Below are 27,398 nucleotides of genomic sequence, written 5' to 3'. Positions count from 1 at the left end.
TATTTTTATTTTTTTTGATCCAGTGTACTGTTTATTCAAATTTTAATCTGTGAACCAAAATACTTGACTTACTTACCATATAGAGTATAGCAACCATTCAATGTCTTTATTAAAATTATGCATAGAAAATATACCACAGGCCACATCGTTTCTTCTGGAAAATTATTTTCTTATTATTGATAACATTAAATAAAACTGCCTAGTTGAAAGCATGTCCAAGTCACAAGTGACTGAAAAAGCGGGAATCAGAAACAAAAATAGCAAATTTGAGAAGTCAGGTCTTTTCCAACACTAATATTAGTGTGCCTCCAACCCTTTGTTGTTGATCAAATTCTTTTTTCTTTTTTTTCTTCTCTTTTTTTCTCTCTTTTTTTCTTTTCTTTCTTTTTTTTCTTTCGTTGTTGATCAAATTCAATCCCATCAGCCTATACCAATAGTTGGGTTATGTTTGGTAACACGGACCCAACCTTTGACCCGATAGTGTCAATCCAACAGTTGAATTACAAAACATTTTTTTTTTTGAATTACAAAACTGACCTAGCAGTTTTCCCAACATTTACTGAGCTTCTGCCATCTAGTGGAAGAGCATGTAATTGTTCTGCCAGTCGTTATACGTCACAGGCATAGTTAGGTGAATAAAGATATATAATTTGCAGTATGTAAATGAAATATTTCAGACCAATTAAATTTAATTGGATAATTCCTGAAAATCTCCCACCAAGTGTAGCAATGTAACCAGCATCTTTGCATTTAATTTTTGCCACAATGCTGAAAAAGTGTCCTAAAACCTGGTGAAAATTTTGTAATAAATAAATAAATAAATAAACACAATCTCCCCCACACGTACAATAATAATTGTAACGAGCACATAAATGTGTCAACAATTTGAAAGTGATATATGATATATGACGTAAGATGTTATAGCAAAAAGACCAGAGGAATCTCATGAATTGGCTCTCACGTACAGTATGAATCCCATCAGTGAGAACCGACGTGCTCCCAACAGATGGGACACTTTCCAAGCTCAAGTGCAAATAAACAATGGCAGCCTGTGTTGTCTGACGTCGTTGTTGAAATGCACCACAAGATGGCGACCTGTTTTTCATTACCACACTCACAGACTGCAGCCCATATGTTTAGGTCCAACAGTGATCAACATTTCAGCTATGTACGCATTGTATTGACATGGTTTGAATATACCACTACTAAAAAGGCAGATGGGAAACAAAATATGAAATATACAATATTACAATTATAATCAGCACAACTGTGGAATGCTTCTGTGGTTGAACAATATGGGCTATAAAGAGATGAACATAAGAGAATAAGTTAAGAGAAACATGACAAGCAAGGTTTTTTTTAATTTATATATATATATATATATATATATTTAAATAAAGACACCGTGCTTGTAATGACTTGTACTGTACAGTATAACATTTAGGAATTAAAATTTTACGTGGAGCTGGGTGAGTTAACTCATTCACTGCCATTGACAGCTATAAACGTAAAAAAAAATATTTTTAACTATTTCTATTAGTTTAACATTTTTCCACTTGTGTCAACAAGAGCATGAAAACCTAGAATTTTTTTTTTTTATTGAACATTTAGAACAGATATAAAATTTGTGATTAATTGTGAGTTAACTAGTGAAGTTAAGCAATTAATTACAATTAATCGCCTGAAGCCCCAAATTTTTAATAATCTTTTTTTTAATGAATTTATGGCAGTAAATGAGTTAATAAAGAAAAAACGACAACTGGTCCCTGGAATGGATTATTTCTATTTCCATTATTTCTTATGGGGAAGTTTGTTGTGAAATCTGAGTCAGAGGTTACACTGTACATTAAAAGAAATGGCTCCTTTCCTTTTCTTTCTTTGAAAAAGTAGAATGCACTCGGGTCATTGCTTCATCTGACCTCTCCTTGGATTTAAGAAGTGTTGCCTGAACTCTTTATCCTCATTTCTTGCCCTTCTCCTGTTGAATGGGTAAAAACAACATATTAAAAAAAAGGCAGCACATTCTGCACAAATGTTAAGCCAAATTGATTAAAATGATAAATTTCTTTTTTTCTGGACCAATTCGTTTTTTGGGGGGTTTTATACACATATGTATATATATATTGAAAATATTAAATGAAAAACGTGAAAAGCGTGAAATGACTCAGCGAGATGAAAACTGTCATCATAACATTTCCAATTAAACGCTCACCATGACGGTTTTTCAAGGTTTCTGAGACAGTTCAAAGGCCTGCTGTGGGAATGAGCTCGTGGGACTTGTGGGATGTGGCTGTGGGCCTGTCTGGACACATCGAACCCCCTCCCTCCCCCCCCCCTAACTAGAATGGCCTGAGGAGTGATCCCTGTGCATCTGACCAGCTATCCTCATGTGCCTAGAAGAAGAAAGCTTCTCGTCTTTTGTTCTCCTGGAGTGAAAGCCAAACACACTGACTGCCATGTTTGTCTAACTCTTCCTCTGTCCATCCGTAGAGGAGTGAGGACGATCTGGAGATGAAGGGGGAACATTGATTCATGAGGAGGACAAAAGGACAAGCCCTCCACTAACTTTGCTGGTACTTCATTATACTTATTTTCTTATGTTGTGTTTTGTAGCCTTGATTTTAGTTGTGCTTGTTTTGTTTCTTTAATTATGCTAATTCAACGATTTGATAATCTACACACCTTTCTGTCATACTTTCAATGTACAAGTAACTCGTCTCTCTGTTGTTGTCACTCTAGCCTACATTTGTGCTTGTCTTATTGTTGCGCTGTTAAGTTTAGCGCTGATAAGATAAGAAACCACTCAAACTGAAGCAAAATTAGCAGAGCGAAAGGTGTGACTCCAGATTAAAATACATTTGAAAGTGACATTTTTAGTCTAATCTTCACTTCAGTTTATTTCTACTCTGAACTGTAAATTTGTCAACCGCTATAAATGTAAACAAAGCCATTTTGTACAGCATGGTGTCCAAACTATGGCCCGGGGGCCATTTTCGGCCCACCATCCATTTTTAACTCGCCTGGCATGAACTAAAAATGACATCTGCTGCTACTAAAATGTTTTTATATACTGTATAGATTTTCTAAATATCCAAAGATGCAAATTGGCTTTTGTGCTTGACCAATTAAAGTATAATAATTTCAAAGTGGCCCTTGCATCCTTAGTATAGCAAATATTTGTCCACAAAAAAATGGCTTCAATGATTAAAAAAAAAAAAGTGGCATAAATTATGCTGCTAACTTTATAACTGAAATTCTATTTATGAAATTAATGTATGAATGAGCGTTTGACCGAGTGGTAAAAACCGCGTGACCTTCCACCCCATCAACCTAATCACCATATAACTTTCTTGACACACACACTTTGTGTAAAATTTCAGACTGCAGCAAAGAGAAACTGTTGCCCGATGACAACAATCAGCGCACCAAGATGGAGTTCAAGTGGGCCAGGAGGTCCAGTGTGACTGCAGGATGCAATGGTAATAATCATATTCATCGTAATAACTAGAATACAGTATGTTTTTAATTCTTGAACAATAATGACTCAACTCAATATTATTTATAAAGCACTTTAAAAAAAAACATCTCTGCATACAAATGTACACGGAATAAATGCTGGTAAAATAAACTAAATTATTATAAGTAAATAAAATAATTATCGTCACTCATATGTCCAGGTATGACCTCGTAAATCACAATGACACTTGTGAGGCATTTTTAGAACAGTTTTGCGGCCTACCTTGGGACCTGCGAATATTTCATCTTGCTGACCCCCGAATGTTTTGACAAAATCCTAAATGTATCATCACTTCATCACAATGCACAACTGGCCCTGCATTTAAAAACTAATTGAGTATCAAATCAGAATACATGGAAAATGGTGATGACCAAATCTATTGTTAATACCATTGTTTAAGTCATTTTACTAAGGTTGGTGAAAATAAATGCTTGTGATATCTTTTAAGTTAAATAAAGTTGCAAAGCTCAGATTTTCCGACAAAATGAAAAGAGCAAATCCATTTAGCAAGAAATATGAAGTACACTTTTATTTAATTACAATTTTAAGGGAAAAATGGTTAAAAAAAAAAAAAAAGACAACACGGTAAAGAGTTACAAAGGTTAGGAGTTATGCAAACAAAAACTAACCCTCAACTTTGACCAAATGATTAAATATTGAATGGTTATAGTCATTCAAGGGTTATCTCATGGTAGCGCGAACCCAACACTCTTCAATTGAGTCACATTCATGTTGCGCTGTTCAAGCAAGCACATTAATAATAAACATGTTACATAATCAATGATGAATAAAATTCATAATCTTTTCCTTTCGCTGACTAATTCCATGTTTGGGTTCGTGCGTGTTTATGTGCATTTGAATCACACTAGCGGCTGCCACTGGACAGCTGTACTCGGAAGATCATCTAGTCATGAATACTTAATCTTGGCTTTGAGATTAAATCTGCCCGCCTCCATCCTGCCAGCTCATATCACTGCTGATATTTCCACTTGTTGCTTTTTCCACTAAGGATTCTTTGCTACCTGTGCTCACAAACGCAAGTGTGGTTTAAGGACTTTATAAAATATATAGTAATAATTAAAGGGGAAGTCAATGCAAAAATAAATAAATATTGGCAATAATATGTTCTATACAGCCCCACCAGTCTAAATACGGTATTCTGGTTAATATTGTGTTAGTTAAGCAGCAAAATCCAGCAGTTTTTATCAATATCAGAAGGCGGCCATTTTGCCAGTTGCTGTCAAGTGAAAATGACATCACAGTTGCTCAGGTCTCAGGTAACAGCCAATCACAGCTCAGCTTCAGAAAACAGGTGAGCTGTTATTTGGCATTGCCGGAGCCCTGAGCAACTGTGATGTCATCTTCAGTTGACAGCAACTGGCAAAATGGCCGCCCCCTGCTATGGATAAAAATGGCTGGATTTTGTTTCCATAACTCATATTCCACAAATGTAATATTAATCAAGATGTCATGTTTAGACTAGTGAGGTCACATATAACCTACTTTTGTCAAGAAATGTTATGTATTAAATAGAATGCAAAAAAATTAATGATTAAGGGGATATTTCACCTTTTCAGCAGTAAAAAGTTAACATTTGGTCTATAATTAATTCGATATTTTCATTATTTATCACATCCAATTAATGCTTTTAAAAACACATTTTGCTACTTGTTGTTTTCTGGGTTTGATCATGTGACATTCATAAGCTGAACCGTGATTGGCCTGTGCACTGAGAACATGTGATGTAATTTTCAGTTGACAGCAAGTTGCAAAATGTGTTTTAAAAGGTACTAATTTTACTATTTTACTTTTGACTGCCGAAAATTGCTAAATAAGACAAGTATAAAGTTTAAATAATTGTGACTCCTTCTGGTGTGTGGGTGCCACTTGGCCACCGGGGGCAGTCATGAAGACACAAAAGACAAAGGCTTTCACTATTACTATGTTTAAAAAATTTTTTTATTTATTTATTATTATTATTATTACATATTCAATTATAATATCATTTTATGTATATTTTATTATTATTTATTTAATTGTTGTTTATTGTTTTTCATTGTTAGTTGTTTTTCACAGAGGATCAAGAAAATGCACCTGTATTTATATATATTGTCTGTCTACATGTGTTGTTGCATGTTGTTCTGAATTAGTTAACTTTAGTGTTTACAGTTCTTATTGCCTTTCCTCTTGGCTTCAACAGTTTCCATTATTAAACAAGCTGCTTACCAAAACAGAAGCAGAGTGTAAAATCATATTGAGGAAGCAAAGGAGGGTGGTCAAGAGAAGGCAAGAGAGTAAGAAGAGGCGGGGCTAGGATTTTGATGCCGGCTCAGCCATGTGAGCGTGTTATCCCACTCTCATCTCATACCCCCCTTCCCCTCTCCCACCTCACTCTCTATCAGCCCCTCAAGTACTTACGGTCCCTCTCATACTCTTTGCTTACTATCTGGCCACAGTGAGCTCGAGTGTTTAGACCATTTTTGTCTGCATTTTCTTTTTGGAAAATGACAAAGGGACGATCTTTATGTCTTTTTTTCTGGAGATTACCGCCGGAATAGTGTGCATGTGTCAGTGTATATCTACCACTATGCTTGCATTGGATTGGACTTTTGAATGTGCCAGTGGCAAAGGATGGTCATGAGAGGGGGTCACCGGCAACGGGGATGCGGGTGTCAGCACCTGTTTAGAAAACTGCTCCGTAAATGTGGATGCTGCTTTGTCCAAGTGAGAGGTACTGTACATGCCTCAAAAACGACATCTGCTTCCTTATCTTTATTTACATTCTTATCAGATTTGTTTTATCTATAATGTTTGTTGCTTACATACCAGCTCTAAAATGTTATATTGTGGATTAAATAGATGTTTATCATTATATATATTAACATTTAAAGGAGCTAACTTTACTATGAACAATAATTCTCCTCCAGTGTAGCTTGAGAGATTGGCTAAAAAAATTATTTGATCTGTTTTTATGTGCCTTTGCTCAGTAAAGGTTGGGAAACACTATTATAGAAGATCTGAACAAAAAAATGTAAAATATTCCTATTCAAAAAGTTGTGTTTAGATCAGCGAGCTTCACTGTATATATATACACAATTAATATTTGTTTTCTTCTGCTGTATATAACATTGGTAATTTTGTATACACTGTGTGTGTGGTAACCGAAACTAATACTGCTGATATTGTAGCAGTTGTTTGGATCCAAAGCAACTAAACACAGACGCGCACCAACATGCATATGCACACAAATACGCAAACACGCTTTTTGTGCCATCACTGCCTTGACCCTTAAATCCAGTGTTGTTCCAGTTGCTCACAAAGTGATTACAGAGCCGCTCTGTGTGGATGGATGCTGAGAATGAACGATTGACTTTGAAAATTAAGCCTTGCGGGAGAGTCTCTACGGTATATGAACGCAATTGGTGGTAAACCAACCATTAGTTCGGCTACCAGGAATACTGGAATAATCACTATCAGTAAAAAATAATAATAAATAAAAATCTTCCAGTGACAATTTACTAAAGCAAAAAGACATCAAATAGTCTTAAGATTTTTTTTATTTTTTATTTTTTTTATTTTTTTGTCAGATTTATTTGTCAACTTCACAAAAAAATATTAGTTGGTACAGCATTTTGTATTTGGTCATGCCATTTTTGTTGCTAGGTAGATTTTTGTTTGTCCCAAACCCAACAAAAAAACTCATCGCGCTTATTGTAGCATTGCCTCCCTTTTATGCAAATCATTTGGCATGTTACTATTCGTGTCACAGAATTAAGCTTATTGTTCCGTTGCTGTATCGTAGCAAATTTTGCCACTTGCTGTCGACTGAAGATGACATCACCTGTGCTGAGGAAACGGGTAACGACCAATCGTGGCTCAGTTCGCAGACCAAACCTAGAAAACAAGTGAGCCGTGATTGGTCGTTACCTATTTCCTCAGCACATGTGATGTCATCTTCAGCCGACAGCAAGTGGAAAAATATGTTTTAAAAGTATTAATTTGTTCATGAAAAATAATGACGTTATCAAATTAATTCTGGACAAAATGTAACTTTTTACTGCTGTAAAGTATCCCTTTAAAGTTGGTTTTAAAAGTTTGGAATGGACTACAGCATCTGTCAATTGGCTCCAGATTTGAACTTTGTTCTCCATGCTGATATGTTTATTTGTAGAATATTTAGGCAAGTAAACATGCGTCACACATTGCATTCTGACATAAAACAGGATGAAAAAGTTCAAAGGGGTGGACATTCTTGCCGTATTTTCATCTGGGGATTTCATCCGCTGCGTTGAAAAACACGTGAGTTCCAAATAATACATTCACAGCAAATCAAATGTCATTAGTTGTTGGCAGAGGGCTTGACTGCGTGCAACTCTAGTCTGTGATGTGTTATATTTAACCCTCCATTTCACCCCCTGCAAATACTCAACAGGAAGGCTGTGCAAGGATTTAGTTTTAATGAGGATTTCATCTATTAGTCTGAGCAAAATATGAAGCGGACGTCAGTCATCATCAGCTACCGGACACCCGTGACTTATAAATGACGTGCGGAACGTATGCGACACTTCTATCGCGCTTAAACTCGGTGAGATGTTTAAGAAGCATCTCATTAAATGCCGCATTTGTCCTTTTGACCATTTATTGTCTTCTAAAACTTCTTGGTCACAGTACCTGACAAGTTTCTCTCATTAGAGCTGATAAAATGTTTTAGTTTTGAGTGAATTATTTTTTAATTATTTTTTATTTTTCTGGAGAGCTCAGTATTGTTCATTCGGTAATTTTATTTGACATGTCATCATCATTGCTCTCTTTTTTTTTTATTTTTTTTATTATTTTTTTTATATATATATTTTTTTTTTATTAATTTTTATTTTGTATGTGGGTGAGTAAGTGTATGTGCGTGTGTGCGTGCGAGTGTGTATTCATTAGTTCACCTAAAACCTATTAAAAAATCCCATACCGTTCACCTAAACCAAACACTTCAGTGAGTGAATGCTTTAACGCATTCTCAGATTCCCACGCACGCATAATCAGTGCAAATTATTCGCAACTACAGTGACATGTAAGGTATTTATATGCGCTGAATCCCTTGCAATTGTCCAATACAAATAGTTACTTATTATATCAGCAATACAGTGGACATGAACAACTGCTGTTGCCAAATTCTATATTACTAACTAATTAATATATCTCATATCAACTGACAAGAGGCCCTGACAACTCTCACAAATCAGTTTTAGTTTGCCAGGCTGTTTTCCTATAGAGCCTGCATGCAAGATTGAAAATCCCAGCGTCGGTGCCTGCGTGCACTTCTGTCACCCTCGGGTCCGGATAGACGTCCAGCTGTTGCTCTGTGGGAAAATGACCCGTTACATAAGCTCCTCAAACAAACAATGACTTGCACCTCAGCAGCCATTCGGACATCGCAGTGGCAAGACGTTTTTTTTTTGTTGTGTTGCTAAAGATATGCTAAGCAATTCTATGTTGTTATATTGCGAAGTGGCCTTTGATGAGCTCTGATCTAAATCATACTGGACATTTGAGAATTCCACAAATGTATGTACATTTTCAGGTTCAAGTCAGTCAATGATGAGTGTGGCTTTATTTATTTATTAGAAGCGACTGACCAAGATACAGAAAGGACCCAAGGTCTATTTCTTCTGGTCAGGCTTACTTTTTATGAGATTCAGTTGAATAACCGATACTATCAAAAACTCCCAGTGAAAGAATTTGTTTTTATTAGTCTTGAAAGTGAATCCACGTGGCTAAAGTTTAGAGGAGCACAGTTGTTTGATGTTCAGATGAAGATTTCAAACGAAAACATGACAAATATGTGCAGAGCTTCACCCAAACGTCCTTTTTTTTTTTTTGAGAGAGAGAGCTCAGTATTGTTCATTCGGTAATTTTAGCGATTCGACATGTCATCATCATTGCTCTTTCTTTTTTTTATTTTTTTTTTATTTTGTATGTGCGTGAGTATGTGCATGTGCGTGAGTGTGTAAAAATAAAAATCCCATACTGTTCACCTAAACCGAATACTTCAGAATCCAGCTAGAGTCGTGAGGTTGTCAGGAGACCCGAGGAAGGATCAAAGAAAAACCCAAACCTTCTTAACTCATTTACTGCCATTGACGGCTATGGACGTCAAAAATTTATTTTAATTATTTCTATTAGTTTAACATTTTTTCCCCACTTTTGTTAACAAGAGTATGAAAACCTAGGAAAAAAATGTACATTTAGAACAGATATACATTTTTTGATTAATCGTGAGTTAACTAGTGAAGTCATGCGATTGATTCCAATTAAAAATTGTAATCGCCTGCCGCCCCTAATTTTTAATAATCTTTTCTTTTTTTAAAAAAAAAAAAATTGCGTCAGGCGATTAAATTTTTTATTGTAATTAATCGCATGACTTCAATAGTTAACTCACGATTAATCACAAATGTAATATCTGTTCTAAATGTACAATATAAATTCGAGGTTTTCATACTCTTGTTAACAAAAGTGGAAAATATATTAAACAAATAGAAATAGTTCAAATGAATTTTTGATGCCTGCCGTCAATGGCAGTGAATGAGTTAATCAAAGGTTATGACATCAGTCTAAGTCGTTTTTCAAAGGTGGACTACAACTTTTTTCCTATAATGTTTTCACCATCGAAGAGGATGCTTGTGATATTGATATTGCTGGCTAATGTATACCCATCTGCATTTGTACTTTCCTGTTCGTATGTTCTCTTGTTCAATAACTGTATGGCAGTTTGGACAAAAGCTTGACCCACATTTTCACTGGCTTCTCGCAGGCTTGTTATTGTGATTAAAGCTTACATAAATGTGCTGACATGGAGTAATGGCTTATGGCAATATATTCCCGGAGATCTGGTGGATGACATGTTAATGTTAGGGTTCTTGATGGAAACACTGTGAGTGAAGATTCCATGACACAATGTATAAGATAAAAGACGGGGGAAGAAAATGCAGCTGGGGAATGACAGGATCACCTTTTGTAGTCTTGATGAATGAAAATGATGAACTGAGATGAGACTGTTTTGAGGTTTATACTTTCACTAGAGTGCGCTTTTTATTAGTGTTGCAGTCAATAGAGAGTAGCAAACTTACATTAAAACTGAGGATGTAAGTCAAATTCAATTCAAAGTTTGATTGACATTACCAGTCAAAATATCTTTCATTTTGTCTTTACTGTTTTAATCATATACATAATAGGAATGATAAATAAGAAAAACATGTTATTATTTAAAATAAGTCATTTTCCAAACTGTATTGTGTCTAAAGTGCAAAATTATTAAATATCACATTCTAAAATGAAGTCTTGCCAGATTCTGAAAGAAATCCTACACATTGTCACTTGAACTTTAACTACTTTTGAGTTCAGTTTTAGTGCAGTTATACACTCCAGTTCCCTCTTGCTTTGCAATACATACTAAAAACTAAGGGTGGCAGGCAATCATTTTTTTTAATAGTAATTAATCACATGGCTTCTATAGTTTACAAAAATGTAATCAAAATTTTTATATCTGTTCTAAATGTACAATAAAATTACAATAAAATATTATTTATACTCTTGTTAACATAAAAGTGGGAGATTTTTATTTTTTTTTAAATATGGCTGCATCTTTTAGTAATTGATACAGCAATTTCCTCATAATACATCAAATTTAGTTCAAATTTAAAAAAAAGATGTACTGTACTGTAAAAACGAGTGTTATTGATTTGTGTTGAGGTCATTTTTCTGCCACTAGATGGCATAATTGCATTTGTAAGACATTGGTGACCGCTCAGTGCATTTTTCTTTTCATATTAAGGGCTATCTAATCTTTAACATGAAGTAAATTGTGAAATTCTGCACATTTTAAAATTTGTAAAATACAACTTGACCCCAGTCTCCACAAATATATGCATTCTTATTACATTTATTGCTTCTTAATTGTGGACATGGACGTGTCTGCTGTGTTGTGGCTGGAATTCCCCCAGTGCAGGTTTTCCAAGTAAGCGTCAGTCATTTATCGCGCATAAAAAAAATTGTGGCATTAGAGGAACTAATTTTGACACCCCTACTAAAAACCCAAATTAATTACTTAAACATACATTATTATAATGTTTTTTTAAGATAGAACTGCAACTAGTTCTATCATGCATGTCAGTCAGCTATTGCATTTCACTACAGTATCAGAAACAGGACCCAAAAAAAAAGGAACTGTTTCTGCTGCATATATTAAGCGTGCAATATTTTCAAAGTCTTTGACAAATATGTACAGTCAAAATAACGTGTCGAATTTCCACCTGTGATTTGGAACCCTTCCTCACGAGAGCAAGTCTGTATTAGTAATTAGAATTTTGCAACGACTTAAGTTTCAGTTCGGGCTCAGCACAGGAAATTGAACATTTTTGTGCAGAAATCTGTCTGAAGCGTGTGACCCGAGAGGACAAACTCCCACAATTAACCGCTCTACTTCCCGCAGCAGAGTCCTACTCAGTGGCGACCGTCGACGGTACCATTAACCCGACGCTGGGCCCGGCGCCCCACCAGGCCTCAGGCAGCTCCAGTCCCGGCTCTGGAGGATCACGGCACCCCGTCAGCGCATTGAAGAAGTGGCTCACCAGCCCGGTCCGCAAGCTGAGCTCCGACGCCAGAGGAGGAGCCGGGCGGGTCGACAAGCAGATGCGCGGGTCGGACGGGAGACGGCGGCCGTCGCTTCTTTCTCACGGTGGAGCTCAGCTGAGACCTTTGGACCTGCGTGATGGCGACTTCATGATCCTCTCCTCTGCAGATGCGGTGGGGTTTGAATACCATGAATATGCGTATTTATTCAGATGAAACGTTTGAAGATAATGCTTGTGTGTTCTTGCCCAGGTATCGAAAGATGACCTGTTGAGTCACGAAGCTTCATCTCCTCTGCAGCCTTCCAATCAGGGTGACTTGTCGGACCTCCTGCAAGGCGGAGATGCACTAAGTCTCGTAATGTCTCTATTATAACATTACAGGAAATCACACAATACCACATAGGGCTTTTCTAACTTTAGTTCTTTTGTAGTTGATAAGGTGATGTTAGTCAAGGTGACTTCAATTAACCGAAGACATCATTGATATTTTTTTTTAGTTGCGCCTTTCTAAACATAACCCTGTTTGTGTTAGTTTAATGTACTGAGGGCCCGATAGCTAATTAGAGCTGCACCTAAACAGCATCCAATTCATTTTCTTCTACTTTTTGTAGTTTTTCATACTTTCTTTTTCTTACAGTTTTAGATTTTTCTGCCTTTCTGTCAACATTTCTGACATTTTTGGCAGTTTTATGGAGATGTAATTTTCTGCCTCTCTTCTTCCTTATTTGGAGATTTTATGGCTATTTATTGACATTTTTCAGCCTTTTTTTGCTATCAATTTTCTGACATTTCTGGCAATTTAATGGTAATTTTCGGGATTTCTTGTTTTGTTTTTGAACATTTTATAGTTACTTTTTGAACGTTTTCTTTTCTGCCTTTATTTTTTAATGAATTTTTTTCTGACTTTTTTTTCAAATAAATTTTATGGTAATTTTCTGCCTTTCTTCTTTTGTTTGGGACATTTTATGGTATTTATGTTTTTTTTTTTTGCAGTCTTTTTTTCCAGTTCTCTGACATTTTTGACAATTTCTTGGACATTTTCTGCTTTTCCTCTTCCTTTTGGACATTTTAGGCATTTTTTAAAACCTTTTCATCTATTCTTCCTTATTTGGACATTTTATGGCTATTTATTGAAAATTTTCAGCCTTTTTATTGCTATAAATTTTCTGACATTACTGGCAATTTAATGGTAGTTTTCGGGATTTCTTGTTTTGTTTTTGGACATTTTATAGTTACTTTTTGAACGTTTTCTTTTCTGCCTTTATTTTTTAATGAATTTTTTTCTGACTTTTTTTCAAATAAATTTTATGGTAATTTTCTGCCTTTCTTCTTTTGTTTGGGACATTTTATGGTATTTATGGGTTTTTTTGCAGTCTTTTTTCCAGTTCTCTAACATTTTTGACAATTTCTTGGACATTTTATGCTTTTCCTCTTCCTTTTGGACATTTTAGGCATTTTTTAAAACCTTTTCATCTATCTTTCATCTGTTTTGAATATTTAAGTATTCATTTTTATTTAATAGTTAATTAATTTAAAGAAAATTTTATCTGGAAAAAAAAAGTAAAAGAAAAAGAATTACTACTATTTTTTTGTTTAGAGATCCACAGGGAGCCTCGAGAGCCGCAGGTTGCAGACCCCTGAACTACACGGCATAGAATTCATTTCCCGACAACTCTCAATGTTTCATATTTGACTTTCAGCACAAATTCTTAACCTTCCCTGAAGTTATTTAAATTAAATGGAGCTTTTCTTCAGCAATCAAATCCCTTACTTATTCAGGTTTCATGTCCTAATGATGATTTATCATAATACATTCAAGCAAATACCAAGAGCACTCAGGCTATGAATCACAAAACATGCAAGCACTGAGCAGCATTTACATGTGAACCGCTTCATATTCGCTAATTGTGCCAAATGCACATTTCACCTCTGTCTGGTAACCCTAAACTGCACTGAGAGCTTTTTGGAAGTCGACTCAATCCTGCGGGCTTTTTTGCGACAGCATCTGGATGTAATCAAGCGGCCAGTATAACAGTCAGTGTTGGGAAGTGGGGTGAGGGGTTTAAGTCCAAGTTAGAGCCTAAAGGCAAGGTGAGATGCAGGCGGATGGATGTTGTGGGGTTTGTCTCCCCTTTTGCAGATATTCATTCAGTTGCTCCAATGGTGTTTCATGGGAGTCAAGTTTAAGGCTTTCCACATCAAGCTCAACCAAGTGTGCCCTTCAAGGAACGCAAAATGGCCTTAGTAAGTTGAAGAGACAAAGAGGGGAAGTCAAGTCAAACATTTTCTTGACACTAATGAAGTTCTATGTGCCCCCACTAGTCTAGACACGTTCCGATTAATGCTGCATTGGTGGAATATGAATTAAACAGAAAAATCCATCCGTTTTTGTCCATCTCGGGGGGCGGCCATTTTGCTTTGTATAGCCACTTGCTGTCGACTGAAAATGACATCACAGTGACTAAGAGCTCAAGTAACGAGCGTCAGGGCTCACCTGCTTTCTAACTTTGGTCATTTGGCGGTCGCAAGCTGAGCCCTTAGGCACTGTGATGTGGAAAAGTTAACGCGCAAAGAGATGGATGAAAACTAAAAATTTGACTAGTCGGGGCACAAAGAGCGTATTGTAAAGAACATTTTATAAGACGAAAATCTGATCAATTCATTGTATTGATTAAGAGGTGCATTTAAATTATGTTGTTTATATACACACTCTTTGTGTTTATCTTAGCATTTTATTCCTTTATTCCTCCTGCCCAATCCACAGACTCAATGGCTCATTCGAAATACTTTAACTATTCTTTTACATTGGTACCTTACTTTATCTCCGAAAAACGTGAATTGACGTTAAGGACACGCCCACTGTATACCGCCAATAACGTCAATTGACGTCAACTATGTTGTTGTTTTTTTCTCAATGGGCAGTGCAACGTCGTGTGCAGCGCTGCTTTGTCAATGGGGTTGTGAAATCCCAAAACATCCACTAACTATGGCCATCAGATAGCAATGGACTCACACTAGTATCAAATAATTACATGAAAATATGGCGGATCTTAGAAAATAGAACGTTTTCAAGGATAACGTGACTGATCTAAGCGTTTATCACATTAAATCAAATTCGCACAGCGCCACTAACCAGTGGGCAGTATTTTATTTTGAAAGGGCCCAAAACGGGTCACAATTCCGCCGATAGGGGCCAAACAAAAAATATTAGTGTCAAAGTCATTGCTGTGCAGAAAATGTATCTTTTCACAAAAAGCTTGTTTTCTCCTTATTTTCGCTAGATGTCACTCAAATTCCGTATTTTCAAATGGTGATTACTATAGAGCGGAATAAGGTAGAACCATACTTTCTTTCTAATGAAAGAATGGAATCCAATCTTTCATATGGTAGCCACCATGATTGTGTAGTCATAGCACACAATATTGTGTTTGCCTTGAAAGATGAGCGAAATTGGCTTGCTCTGTAGGGGTTGTCTTTTTGGTTAACGTTTGACAGGAAAATAGTTAATTTAAGAGTTTGATTTGTTCCACAGCCACTGACTTTCAGAACTCAAAATGCTCATGTTCTCAAATCATCTTTCCCACTTGAAATTAATGGAAATATAATTATTAATCCGTTCAAATGCCCACCCCCCCAAAAAAATTTTTTTTTAAAAACTACTCTACAGTATTGTACTATATAAAACATACAGTAATAATGTAATTAAATAGAGTATAATAAGATTTAAAACTATTAATGCATCATGATAATTTAGTGGACATTGTGCTGCTTATTCTTGTGCCTTAGCCACCAGGGGGCAGTATAATTCATATAGCCATAGTACACATGAAGTAGATTTGGTTATGAAACGTTGAAGGCCATCTCATCTATTAGGTAATCTTAGTTGTTTTTTATGCCTGTGAGTATTGTTGTACATTACTGTATTCTCTTTCTCCATGTATTTTTATCGCTTGCGTTTAAGTAAAAGGTGTTTACAGGTTATAAATTACTGTGACATTGATGCTATAGTTTTGTTAACCCATCTATTGCGTTTTGCACTATGTTAGCATTGAGCTAACGAACTTGGTGGTTTAGTGCAATCCTCAATGTGTATTTATTTTAGTGTTGTGTTTAGTTTTGAAATTAAATTCAAATGGGAGTGGCTTGAAGTGAGTAATTGGGTCTTTTTTCTTCCTTTTTTTTTTTTTAAGAATTGCTCACTATCTGCCAAATGTGAAAATTGCTGCCACCACTTGTAATTTGACTTTTTGCTAGCAGCTCAAGACAGAAAAAATGTCGGGTCACTCAAGTTACCATTGTTTTTCCGAACAGTGAAAGCGGCCTAAAGCCTTACTGTCGTTGAGATAAGATCATTTTGAAGGACAGTTGCGCTCAAGTCGGCATTTCAAATGGCAAAATGTCTGGTGAGTGAGGATCCGGTCAAACAGCAAAGTGCAAATTTGACCTACATCGTGACTTAACAGAAGGATTATGCAGCGGTGTTCAGAGATAGAGAACAGAATGTAGTGAGACTGCAGTATGTCAAGAGGATTACAGTCAAATTCACATTAGATTAGACCGCTTTTAGGTGACGAGGGGGCATTTGTTATATAACGGTGTTACCTTCACCCACCGCTACCCCCCCATCCTCTTTGACAAATCACCACCATCATCCATCAGACCCCATGCTACTTTTCTACATTTCTCACATCTACAAATCTCCCCCAACAGCCGCAAGATCCGCCAGAAAAAGTGTAATACACTCAGGTTTCTTGGGATTAGGTCATGACTTTCCAAAAGCGGATCAGCAAAAGTGCTCCTCTGATGGTGGTTGAAGACTATTTGCAGCATCACCTAATAGTTCCACCCTCTGGACTGCAATCAAAAGTTTACAAAATTCTAATTAGGATCCCATTTAACTCATTCACTGCCATTGACAGCTATAGACGTCAAAAATTTATTTGAGCTATTTCTATTAGTTTAACATATTTTTTCCACTTTTGTTAACAAGAGTGTGAAAACCTAGATTTTTTAAATTGTACATTTAGGACAGATATAAAATTTGTGATTAATTGTGAGTTCTAGTGAAGTCATGTGATTAATTACCATTAAAAATTTTAATCGCCTGACGCTCCTAATTTTTTATAATCTTTTCTTTTTTTTAAATCGCGTCAGGCGATTAGAATTTCTAATTGTAATTAATCACATGACTTCAATAATTAACTCACGATTAATTACAAATTTATATGTTCTAAATGTTCAAAAAATATATATTTTTAGGTTTTCATACTCTTATTAACAAAAGTGGAAAACTAATAGAAATAGTTAAAATGAATTTTTGACGTCTACAGCCGTCAATGGCAGTGAATGAGTTAAAAGTTACAGTGCATTTTAGGTTGCTCCTGAAATTCCACCCGAAAGCTAAATATCCCTAACTTTTTGTGAGTAGTATAAATGAACATATTGCTGACCAGAATGTGTACATTTTCATTTTAGAGCTACAAATCCAGTGTCAACACTCTGGATGAGGAGAACAGCTGCAATGTGACCGGCGATGCTGGAAGCCAGTTGTCTGTGGCTGTGGACAGCGAGGAAGAAAGAAACATTGCCTTTGAGAAGAGCTTGTAAGTGTCTTCCTGCACATTAGTGGGCATTTGGGGGAAAGCATCAAATGCAGCACTCAGAACAACTGTAAAAAGATCTCTGAACTGACCTAAATCTTTTCCTATTTTAAACAACAATATGTAGCTCGTCATTACGGCTTGTATGAGAATATAACCTCCCTTGTTTCCGTGGCCACTCTGTGTCATCTACTTGAGTGATCTTAAGCATTAGTAGTGCATTTGTTGGACTTGCCTGAACACGTCTCATGTTGTGTTAGCAGACTCCTCACTGCTCAAACAAACTTTTGAAGCACACTAAAGTGGGCAATGTTTATTTCAAGACAACAAACGCCTTGACTTGTATAGCTTTTTATGTCATCGGTTGATAAATGCATTTTTATTATTTGATTTGGTTAACACAGTGGTTTAAAAGTACACCATTGCACAACTATAGTTGGAGCCCTAAAGCAGGGGTCGGCCATCTTTACTGTCAAAAGAGCCATTTTAGGCCAATAAATAACCAAAAATCTGTCCGGAGCCACAAAACATTTGAAGATTGTGATGAAGGAAACAGTGTGCTAGTGTTAGTCTAATGTACTGAGGGTCACAGAGACTGCTAATTCGAGCTACGTACACCATAGCAGAAAAATATGCAGCATCCAATACTTTTGAGACTTATTTTCTTCTACATTAAATCTTCCGTTTTTGTATTTGTATTTATTTATTTATTTATTTTCAGACCTCGTTTTTCATACATTTTTAGACTTTTCTGCCTTTCTGTCAAATTTCTTACATTTTTGACAATTTTATGGGCATATGGTAATTTTGGCCACTTGTTCCTTTTTGAACATTTTATTATTTTATTTTTTCCTTTTTTTCTGCCTTTTTTGCTACCTATTTTCGGACATTTTTGGGGGGGCCTTTACATTTTATTGTAATTTTCAGGATTCCTTCTTGTTTTTGGAAATTTTTAAGTTACTTTTAAAACATTTTCCCCCTGCCTTTTCTTAGATCAATTTTCAGACTTTTTTGGGCAATGTTGTGTACATTAAATGGTAATTTTCTGCTTTTCTTCTTCCCTTTTTGGACATTTTTAGGTAATTTTAAAAAAGTTTTTCATCCCACATTTTGTCTCTCTTTTTCTGACAACTTCAAAATTTGGACTCTAATGACATTTTTTACCCCGCGACCTTTGTGTGGACAAGCGGTTAAGAAAATGGATGAACAGATGATTGTTTAAAAAAAAAAAATTGTTATTCTTTTTTTTAATCTAAATCATTAATTCATTTAAATACAATAATATTTTATCTTTTATCTAAAAAATAAAGATAAAAATGTAAAAAAAAATTAAAAAAGGAGGGAGCCACAGGAGAGAGACGCAGGTTGCAAAACAACCCATTTTTTACAATTATTTGGTGCTGATGATTTTTGAAAGGAAAGATTAATGCTATGCTATGCTAACCTTCTCCTGCATGCGGCTGATATACAAAAATGAATTAAGGCGGTTTGTTGTGTTTATCTTCTCAATCTCCACAAACTATTTTTAGTATTCTTTGTAAAACCTGCATATTTGTTGCATCAAATTCACTCAAAATGTCTTTTTCTGCTAGGTATGTGCTGACAGAGCTGATAGAGACTGAAAGATTGTATGTGGAAGATCTTGGACTCATTGTACAGGTACAGTATAACTCGCTTCCAAATAGGGATAGAACTGATTTAACGACGTGTTGACTTTAGTACTCAGCGACAACGTTTAAAGCTTGACATCAGCTAATCGCTAAAATCTCATCTTCCAATTTAAAAGAGGACTTTCAACAATAACGCTCTGTGAAGCAGCGAAATATCCGACCAGTTGTGTGGTCATCTGCAAAAAGATGTGAGTCTATCCTGTAAAACAATAAAAGCACGAGTGAAATAAAAATAGTGAAACTTTTATTCTTGTAGCCTAGCAACAATGTACTGTCAAGAACACGGTATGCTATGAGAGATGAGCCAGGCCGAAACGTCGAAAAGAAATGTGCAGGGCTCCCACTAACTAAAACAAATAGTAACCGTGTGCGTATACTCTATATATGCTTTTGTGTAGGGCTATATGGCAACCATGACCAATCAGGGCGTTCCAGAAGACCTTAAAGGGAAAGACAGAATCGTGTTTGGAAACATCCATCAAATCTACGATTGGCATAAGAGGTGCCTTTTTCCAAGTCCACCAATTTATACTTATTTTTTGTGTTTGTGTCACGGGGTTGCCTTGACTGACTTTTGTTTCATAGTTATTTCCTGGGTGAACTGGAGAAATGCGTGGCTGATCCGGACACTTTGGCCCAGCTCTTCATCAAACACGTGAGACTTTCTCAGCATTTTTTTTTAGTTTGTCTCAATACTTGACATCCATACATTCATAAATACAGTCAAACAAACAACAATTCCATTTAATCTCTCACCCATCCAATCAAGCAACTGCCCATCCAATTAACTCATTCACTGCCATTGACGGCTATAGACGTCAAAAATTAATTTCAACTATTTCTTTTTTTTTTTTTTTTCCTGGACAGCTCAGTATTGTTTATTCGGTAATTTTACCGATTTGACATGTCATCATCATTGCTCTTTTTTTAAAATTTTATTAAATTTAATTAAATTTTATTTTTTTAATTAATTTTTATTTTGTATGTGGGTGAGTATGTGTAGGTGCGTGTGAGTGTGTATTCAATAGTTCACCTAAAACCTATTAAAAAATCCCATACCGTTCACCTAAACCGAACACTTCAGAATCCAGCCAGAGTCGTGAGGCCGTCAGGAGACCCGAGTAAGGACCAAAGAAAAGAAAGGAAAGTGAAATCCAGCACCGACCAGACACCATTTCACCATTTCAACTATTTCTAGTAGTTTAAAAAAAATTCCACTTTTGTTAACAAGAGTATGAAAACCTAGAAAAAAAATATAGTACATTTAGAACAGATATAAAATTTGTGATTAATCATGAGTTAACTATTGAAGTCATGCAATTAATTACAATTAAAAACTTTAACCGCCTGACGCAATAAAAAAAAAGATTTTAAAAAATTACGGGCGTCAGGCAATAAAAAATTCGAATAGTAATTAATCGCATGACTTCCCTAGTTAACTCTTGATTAATTAAAACATTTATATCTGTTCTAAATGTACCAAAAAAAATCTAGGTTTTTATACTCTTGTTAACAAAAGTGTGAAAAAAATGTAAATTAATGGAAATAATTCAAATAAATTTTTGACGTCTATAGCCGTCAATGGCAGTGAGTGAGTTAACTATTTACAGTGTACCAGTATCCAAAATAAACCCCTCTCATTTATTTATCCCCCCCCAAGGAAAATACTGTATACAGATAAAAAAAATAGCGCTAATGGCGCATTTGCATGCGTTAACCCTCTCCGTCTCCTCCCAGGAGCGTCGTCTTCACATGTATGTGGTTTACTGTCAGAACAAGCCCAAATCAGAGCACGTTGTCTCCGAGCACATCGAGACCTTCTTTGAGGTGAGAACTTGAATTCCTCATCAATGGTTCACACGGCGTTGCATATTTGTCACCGCTGTCGCGTGTCACCTGCCAGGATCTCAGGCAGCAGTTAGGTCACAGGCTGCAGCTCAACGACCTGCTGATCAAACCCGTCCAACGCATCATGAAGTATCAGCTTCTTCTCAAGGTCTGCACCTTTCGTTTACTGTGTCTTCTTGTGGCTTTTATGTTGTTTTTGATGCTCTCTGAGATCCGTGCAACGGTAAAAAGAGGCTACGACAATTCTGTTTGTTTGTCATCCTCAGGACTTTTTAAAGTATTACAGTAAAGCAGGACGGGATGTTGAGCAACTCAAGGTATTATTGTAATAACTCCCCCCCCCAAAAAAATTTTTTTTTCATTTATTTATTTATTTATTGATTGCCTCCCAGAGGGCAGTGGAGGTAACGTGTTTTGTGCCTAAACGATGCAATGACATGATGAACCTTGGCAGGCTGCAAGGCTTTGAGGTAAGAGAAACCTGCACACACCCATGTAGGATCAGGACGTGAACATTATGGCGATGACTCTGATGGTTGTACTTTTTTTTTTTTTTCAGGGGAAAATCACAGCCCAGGGGAAGCTCCTCCAGCAGGACACTTTCTCTGTGAGCGAGCAGGAAGGCTGCTTCCTGTCCAGACCTAAGGAGAGGAGGGTCTTCCTGTTTGAGCAGCTGGTCATCTTCAGTGAGCCAATTGATAAGAAAAAGGGCTTTTCATTACCTGGCTATACTTTTAAAAACAGCATAAAGGTATATATACATTATATTGCTCAGGTATTATTATATGTCTCTGATTGTATGATGAGCTTTTAGAAAGTACACTTTTGTTATGTTACAAATAGCATAGACAACACAAATCATTCTTGTGATTTTTAAAAAAAAAAATTCGTATGAAGTAATGTAATTAGGAATACTGCCTACTGTCACCATCATAATATTGTTAAGGGCATATTGTAGAAAACATTTTGTATTTTTAACCGTAAATGGTAAAAACAACAAAACAATGTGCTTATTGCCTAACATTGAAGTCTTAGTGCTTTGAATGAGTCTGCCCTGTTCGATACCACTTTTTTTTCCAGACTAATACCAATACCAAGTACCGATACCACTTTGATACATAAACCACTTTGATACATAAACCCCCCCAAAAAGGCAGAAAATTTTAAAGAAAGACCTATGTTTCCTAATATGGTATTTTTCATTAAAATGTCATTAAATGAATGGCAATTTTCCATTCTTCAAATTTCTAGTTTCTAAAATGGCCATAAGAGAGCAGCCAATACAGGTATCGGTACTTGCCCATCCCTACTTGTTTTTGTTAGTTCTTCTATGGCAAAAAAGGTACAAAAACCAAATAAGAACCAAAATGGACACGTTAATCATGTGTTGCTAGTTGAACTGACTGATTTTATACAATTGCAGAGGCATATTTTTTTCCCCGGGAATGGTGATATAGAATTCAATATTGTACAACCTTGGGCGGTGTTTTTAACTCATTCACTCCCAGCCATTTTCACAAAAGCAATCCCCTTCACTCCCGGCTATTTTACTGGATTTTGACAGATTTTGCAAGGCCCACAGAATATTGTGTTCTATAGCTATAAAAACACGGAACCCACCAAAAGAAAGATAAGAGTCTCTTCTTATATCGAGAAAAAAAAGTATATTTCTCTCTGTTTTCGTTTTGCAAAAATTAGCATTAGAATATGGCTAAGTTTCATCATTATTCACAAATCTATTAGGAATTGTGAGTAATTAAGGTTTTTTTTTCAACATGGCCCTGGTTGATCTCCTTTGCTCTGCTGCCACCTGGTGGCCGTTTGTGTAATACCTACCATTTCTTTAACCGTTCTTTGTAGTTGAGAGGCTGCATCAAAGCATTCTGTATGCCTGAACATTAAAAAAATAAAACGTATAAAAACGTCTTTGGGACACCTACAACGTTTAAAATCCAAAAAGCGCTGTAATCCTTTACAGTTGAACTAAATTTGACTTGTAAATGTTTCAGTAGTTTTTGACAAATACACTTCCTGGTTCAATTAGAATTGGTGTTTAAACAGAACTCTGCAACCTAATATTCACATTTTTTCATGAGACCAAGATGATAGTACACAATTTATCAGCACTACCTCACTATTATGAGGCATCCACCAGCATGTTCTCAGAAGGAAAATGGCTGCTGAGTGTCCTTAGCCAGATTAAATAAAAATACAGAGAGACTAGAAGAGTCACAGAAAGGCATAGACGAAGAGGCATATACATGGACCAAACACTTGTTGTGAATTTTGACATACAGCACATGTGCACGCATGTAAAAGTTTCGGACCAAGTCCAAGTTCAAAGGTCAAAGTTCACCTGTAATCATCCTGAAATTTCATCCCAAAGCCTTTGATTTTCTCTGGGTTGCAGGTCAGCTGCTTGGGCGTGGAGCAGAATTGCGGCGAGGGCCCGTGCTTCCTCGTCCTGACGTCCCGCGGAACAAACGGCAGCGTGACTCGCTTCGTCATGCAGGCATCCACTCCGGAAATACAACGAGCTTGGTTCGGCGACGTGGTGCAGATTTTAGACACTCAAAGGAACTTCCTTAATGGTACCAGGGCGTCATGTTTGGACAATAAAAATATCAGAAATGTGACGTCGATGTGATTATTTCCGCTCCTCGCTCCAGCTCTTCAGTCTCCTATTGAGTACCAGCGAAAAGAGAGCAAATCAAACAGCCTCGGCAGGAATATGAAGTCTCCGAGTGGCCTGCAGCCTTACATGTCAGCTTCGATGGACCGCCACCAGCAGCTCGGCCTGCTGTCTTACAACACCTCCCTTCCGTCGCTGCATCCGCCGCACCACAGCCCAGCTGCAAAAGCAGTAGGCGCGCAAATGATTATTTTTTTTCGGCTCTGATCAGAAACGTACAGTGTGTGATCTCGTTTTCACTTTCAGGTTTCGAACCCTTGTGCCATGACGCATCAGGCGGCCCATCTTCAACTCTCGTCACAGCCACAGCTCACTTTGGGACCAGAAGTGAAAAGAAGCCACGGGATGGACATTTGTCTGCCACCCTGCAGCCAGCACAGCATGCAGGTACACTGATATCGCTATATTGTGTTTTTTGAAGCAATCGCTTTTATGGCTTTTTACTGGTGACCACTTTTTCAGACCGGTACAAGTATAAATACTCAACTCTTGAGTAGTTACTGATACCATGTACTGATACTACTAGTACTCTTGATGTATAAAATGATGTAAATTTCTTATTTTCCTTTTTTACTTACTTATGAAATGAATGGCAATTTTCTATTATCTTTTTTTCCATTGTTTCATTTAACGCATATTTGTATAGCACACACAATGAAATGAATTGGAATCTAAAATTGAATTTAAAAATTAAACCTCAATAGTCTAAACATGACATTCTGATTAACTCATTCACTCCTAGCCATTTTCACTGAAACAATCCCCTTCACTCTGTTTTACGAGATTTTGACTGATTTTGCAAGGTTCACAGAATATTGTGTTCTATTGCTATAAAAACACGGAACCTACCAAAAGAAATATTAGAGTATTTTCTTTCATCAGGAAAAAAAAGTACATTTCTATCTGTTTCCGTTTTGTAGCAATTAGCATTAGGATATAGCTACATTTCATTATTATTCACAAATCTATTTAGTAATGTGAGTAAATTGGCTTTTTTTTCAACGTGACCCCGGTTGATCTCTATTGCTCTGCTGCCACCTGCTGGCCGTTTGTGTAATAACTACCATTTCTTCAACTGTTCTTTGCCGTTGAGAGGCCGCATCAAAGCCTTCTGTATGCTCTGGCATTTAAAAAAATAAAAAATAAAATAAAATAAACGTATAAAATAAAATAAACGTATAAATACCTCTTTGGGACACTTAAAACAATTAAAATAGAAAATATTTATTTGTTTTTGGGAGCAAATGAGTTAGTATTACATTTGTAAAATATGATTATCCATAGCAGGGGGCGGCCATTTTGCCACTTGCTGTCGACTAAAGATGACATCACAGTTGCTCAGGGCTCGGGCAACGACCAATCACGGCTAACCTGTTTTCTGAAGCTGAGCTGCGATTGGTTGGTACCTGAGACCTGAGCAACTATGATGCCATTTTCACTCGATAGCAAGTTGCAAAATTCTTGATATAGATTTTTTTTTTTTATGCTGGAAATTGCTGCATAACAAATTTTCCACTAACACAATATAAACCAAAATACCGTTTTTAAACTAGTGGGGCTGCATAGAAGATATTATTCTTGGTTTGGTTGAATGTGGATTCGGTGTAAAGCTATCCAAATATTTTGTGTTGTCATATCATAATGACCATTGCTCGTATTGTTCAGGTAACATCCAGTAAACACACGGAGTAAATCCGATTGCTGAAGATGTGGTGTGTCTGGCATCAGCCAGGCTGCTGATGTTTTTGTGATCTTTGCGCCAGAGAGGAAATGACACTCTGCTTGCCTTGGTCAAATATCCTCTTGTTATCTCCAAACCTTGTCAGACACGTACGGCCGTTCATCTGTGGCAAGCCGCCCGCCTGCCTTTTTTCTTTTATTGCATTCACTCTGACTTCTAAAGTGACTTGAATACTTTTACGGTATGTGCACAAATCCCTTAAGCCGCTGGCATCTTCCTATTTTTTGGATCATTGTTTGCACTTTGTAAGGAAAAATAATTCACGGAAGTTTGTGAATGCTGGGTCAAATATACAGTGGATGTAAAAGTCTTCACACCCCTGCTCGAATTATAGTTTTTGTATGGGGTTGTAAGGTGGAGGTAATTATGAACAGTTCGAAATAGTAGTTAGTGTTAGCACTAGGGATGTAACAATATCCAAATGTCACAATAAGATATTATCACGATTTTAAATATCGTGGTATGACGACGCAGATTGTGGCAATTTCAATATCGCGATATCACGATATTGCAGTTGTTGTTACATCCCTAGTTGGCATAAAATCTTAAGCTTCTGCCAGAAAGCAAAAACATGTCAGGAAAAACCTACTAGAACAGCAGAAGTCATTTGAGGTTGTTGTTTTTTTACTTCCTCATTAGGAAAGATTTAATTTATTTTCAATTGAGTTGTACACATCACATTAACAGTGGAAATTATTTAAAAGGATTTATCTATGTTTTTTTTATATATGTCACAAAATTCCAGAATTTGAACATGAGTGTGTAAAGGTGGAAAATTTAAAACCTATGGCTCACTTTTCCTTCCCTATTGTGTTATATGCATGATGTCAGCCATGATGTCACTTTTGGGATATACTGTACTCTATAAAGGAATATTTTTTCACAGGCCAAGTTGGTGACTTTGGAGATTCCACTCACTTTCATCTTGTGTATTCATTTTTCATTTTGAAACAATCATCAACTCTGAATTTTCTCCTTCTTTTAGGTTGTGACGGCTGCTTTCCAGGCGACATCTCTTCATGACGGTCAAACTTGAGCATATCAGACAAAAACAGCAGCATGTGAACACATCTGGATGGAGAGCTTGTCTGTTATCACACATTGAATGCATTCAAAGACATTTTGGTTTCCTCCATACACTAGGCAGCATACATGGGATGTTTAGATGACAACTATTGTTATTAAAGCACGTGTTTGTTTTTTTAGACTCCTGCTTTTCCATGGAAATGTCCTCTTTTGTTATTTTTTTTATAATGCATTATTTTTCACAAGGGATCAAATGACACCTCAATTCCCCGTCCTCAAATGTATTCAGTTTTGTAAGTTGCATTTCGCATAATAGCTGTGTTTACACTGTGGTGGTCGGTTGAAGCTCAGCCATTGTTAGCTTGCTATCTGAACCAAACACGTTCCTCTGCTTGTGTCACTACAGAAAGACGAGAAATGGATCGGGGGAAAGGAGTGCTCGTCTGTACGTCTGCCGTATCGTGGCTAGCTCGGAGTTGTAATTGTAGTCCGTTGTTGCTTTCTTTGCTGGGCTTCATGCTGTAAATAAAATCAACAGCGAAAAAAATAATAATAATCCTGCATTGCAAACACACCTGTGTTCTGCAATAAATTGACATCCGTAATAAAAGAAGTCAATGTCGCAATGTACATTCAGCTGTGTTGTGAATAAAACATGCATTGTTGTTCAGAAGCCCGAATGT

The 27,398-nt window shown here is 36.4% G+C and overlaps 1 protein-coding gene across 3 annotated transcripts; it reads left to right on the top strand.

Annotated features, from left to right (window-relative positions):
- The first annotated feature begins 5,889 nt into the window (after positions 1 to 5,889).
- arhgef25b (Rho guanine nucleotide exchange factor (GEF) 25b) lies at positions 5,890 to 27,388 on the top strand. Of its 3 annotated transcripts, none has more exons than XM_077573262.1 (16): positions 5,890 to 6,248; positions 12,000 to 12,310; positions 12,389 to 12,493; positions 17,614 to 17,741; positions 19,331 to 19,397; positions 19,807 to 19,910; positions 19,994 to 20,063; positions 21,146 to 21,235; positions 21,312 to 21,404; positions 21,523 to 21,573; positions 21,649 to 21,726; positions 21,816 to 22,007; positions 23,667 to 23,847; positions 23,926 to 24,119; positions 24,195 to 24,335; positions 26,675 to 27,388. In XM_077573262.1, exons 1-16 carry the CDS (start codon positions 6,131 to 6,133, stop codon positions 26,723 to 26,725), a joined length of 1,974 nt encoding a protein of 657 aa, XP_077429388.1. In that variant the 5' UTR covers positions 5,890 to 6,130; the 3' UTR covers positions 26,726 to 27,388. The 3 variants fall into 3 exon arrangements, with proteins under 3 accessions (XP_077429388.1, XP_077429387.1, XP_077429390.1); XM_077573261.1 differs by having other exon boundaries at positions 11,997 to 12,310; XM_077573264.1 differs by having other exon boundaries at positions 11,997 to 12,310; positions 23,926 to 24,123.
- The last annotated feature ends 10 nt before the right edge of the window (positions 27,389 to 27,398 follow it).

This window comes from Vanacampus margaritifer, chromosome 8, assembly GCF_051991255.1.
Source record: "Vanacampus margaritifer isolate UIUO_Vmar chromosome 8, RoL_Vmar_1.0, whole genome shotgun sequence".
Classification (NCBI taxonomy): Eukaryota; Metazoa; Chordata; class Actinopteri; order Syngnathiformes; family Syngnathidae; genus Vanacampus; species Vanacampus margaritifer.
The sequence above is the reverse complement of the archived record's forward strand: the minus strand, read 5'-3'. Positions and strand labels throughout refer to the sequence as shown.

Bases quoted from the DNA above. Each gene is read 5' to 3' on its own strand.
- arhgef25b (XM_077573261.1), top strand. From the start codon at position 6,131: ATGTGCCAGTGGCAAAGGATGGTCATGAGAGGGGGTCACCGGCAACGG. The intron at 6,249-11,996 runs GTACTGTACATG...TACTTCCCGCAG, and splicing joins CTGCTTTGTCCAAGTGAGAG to CAGAGTCCTACTCAGTGGCG. The intron at 21,574-21,648 runs GTATTATTGTAA...ATTGCCTCCCAG, and splicing joins GGGATGTTGAGCAACTCAAG to AGGGCAGTGGAGGTAACGTG.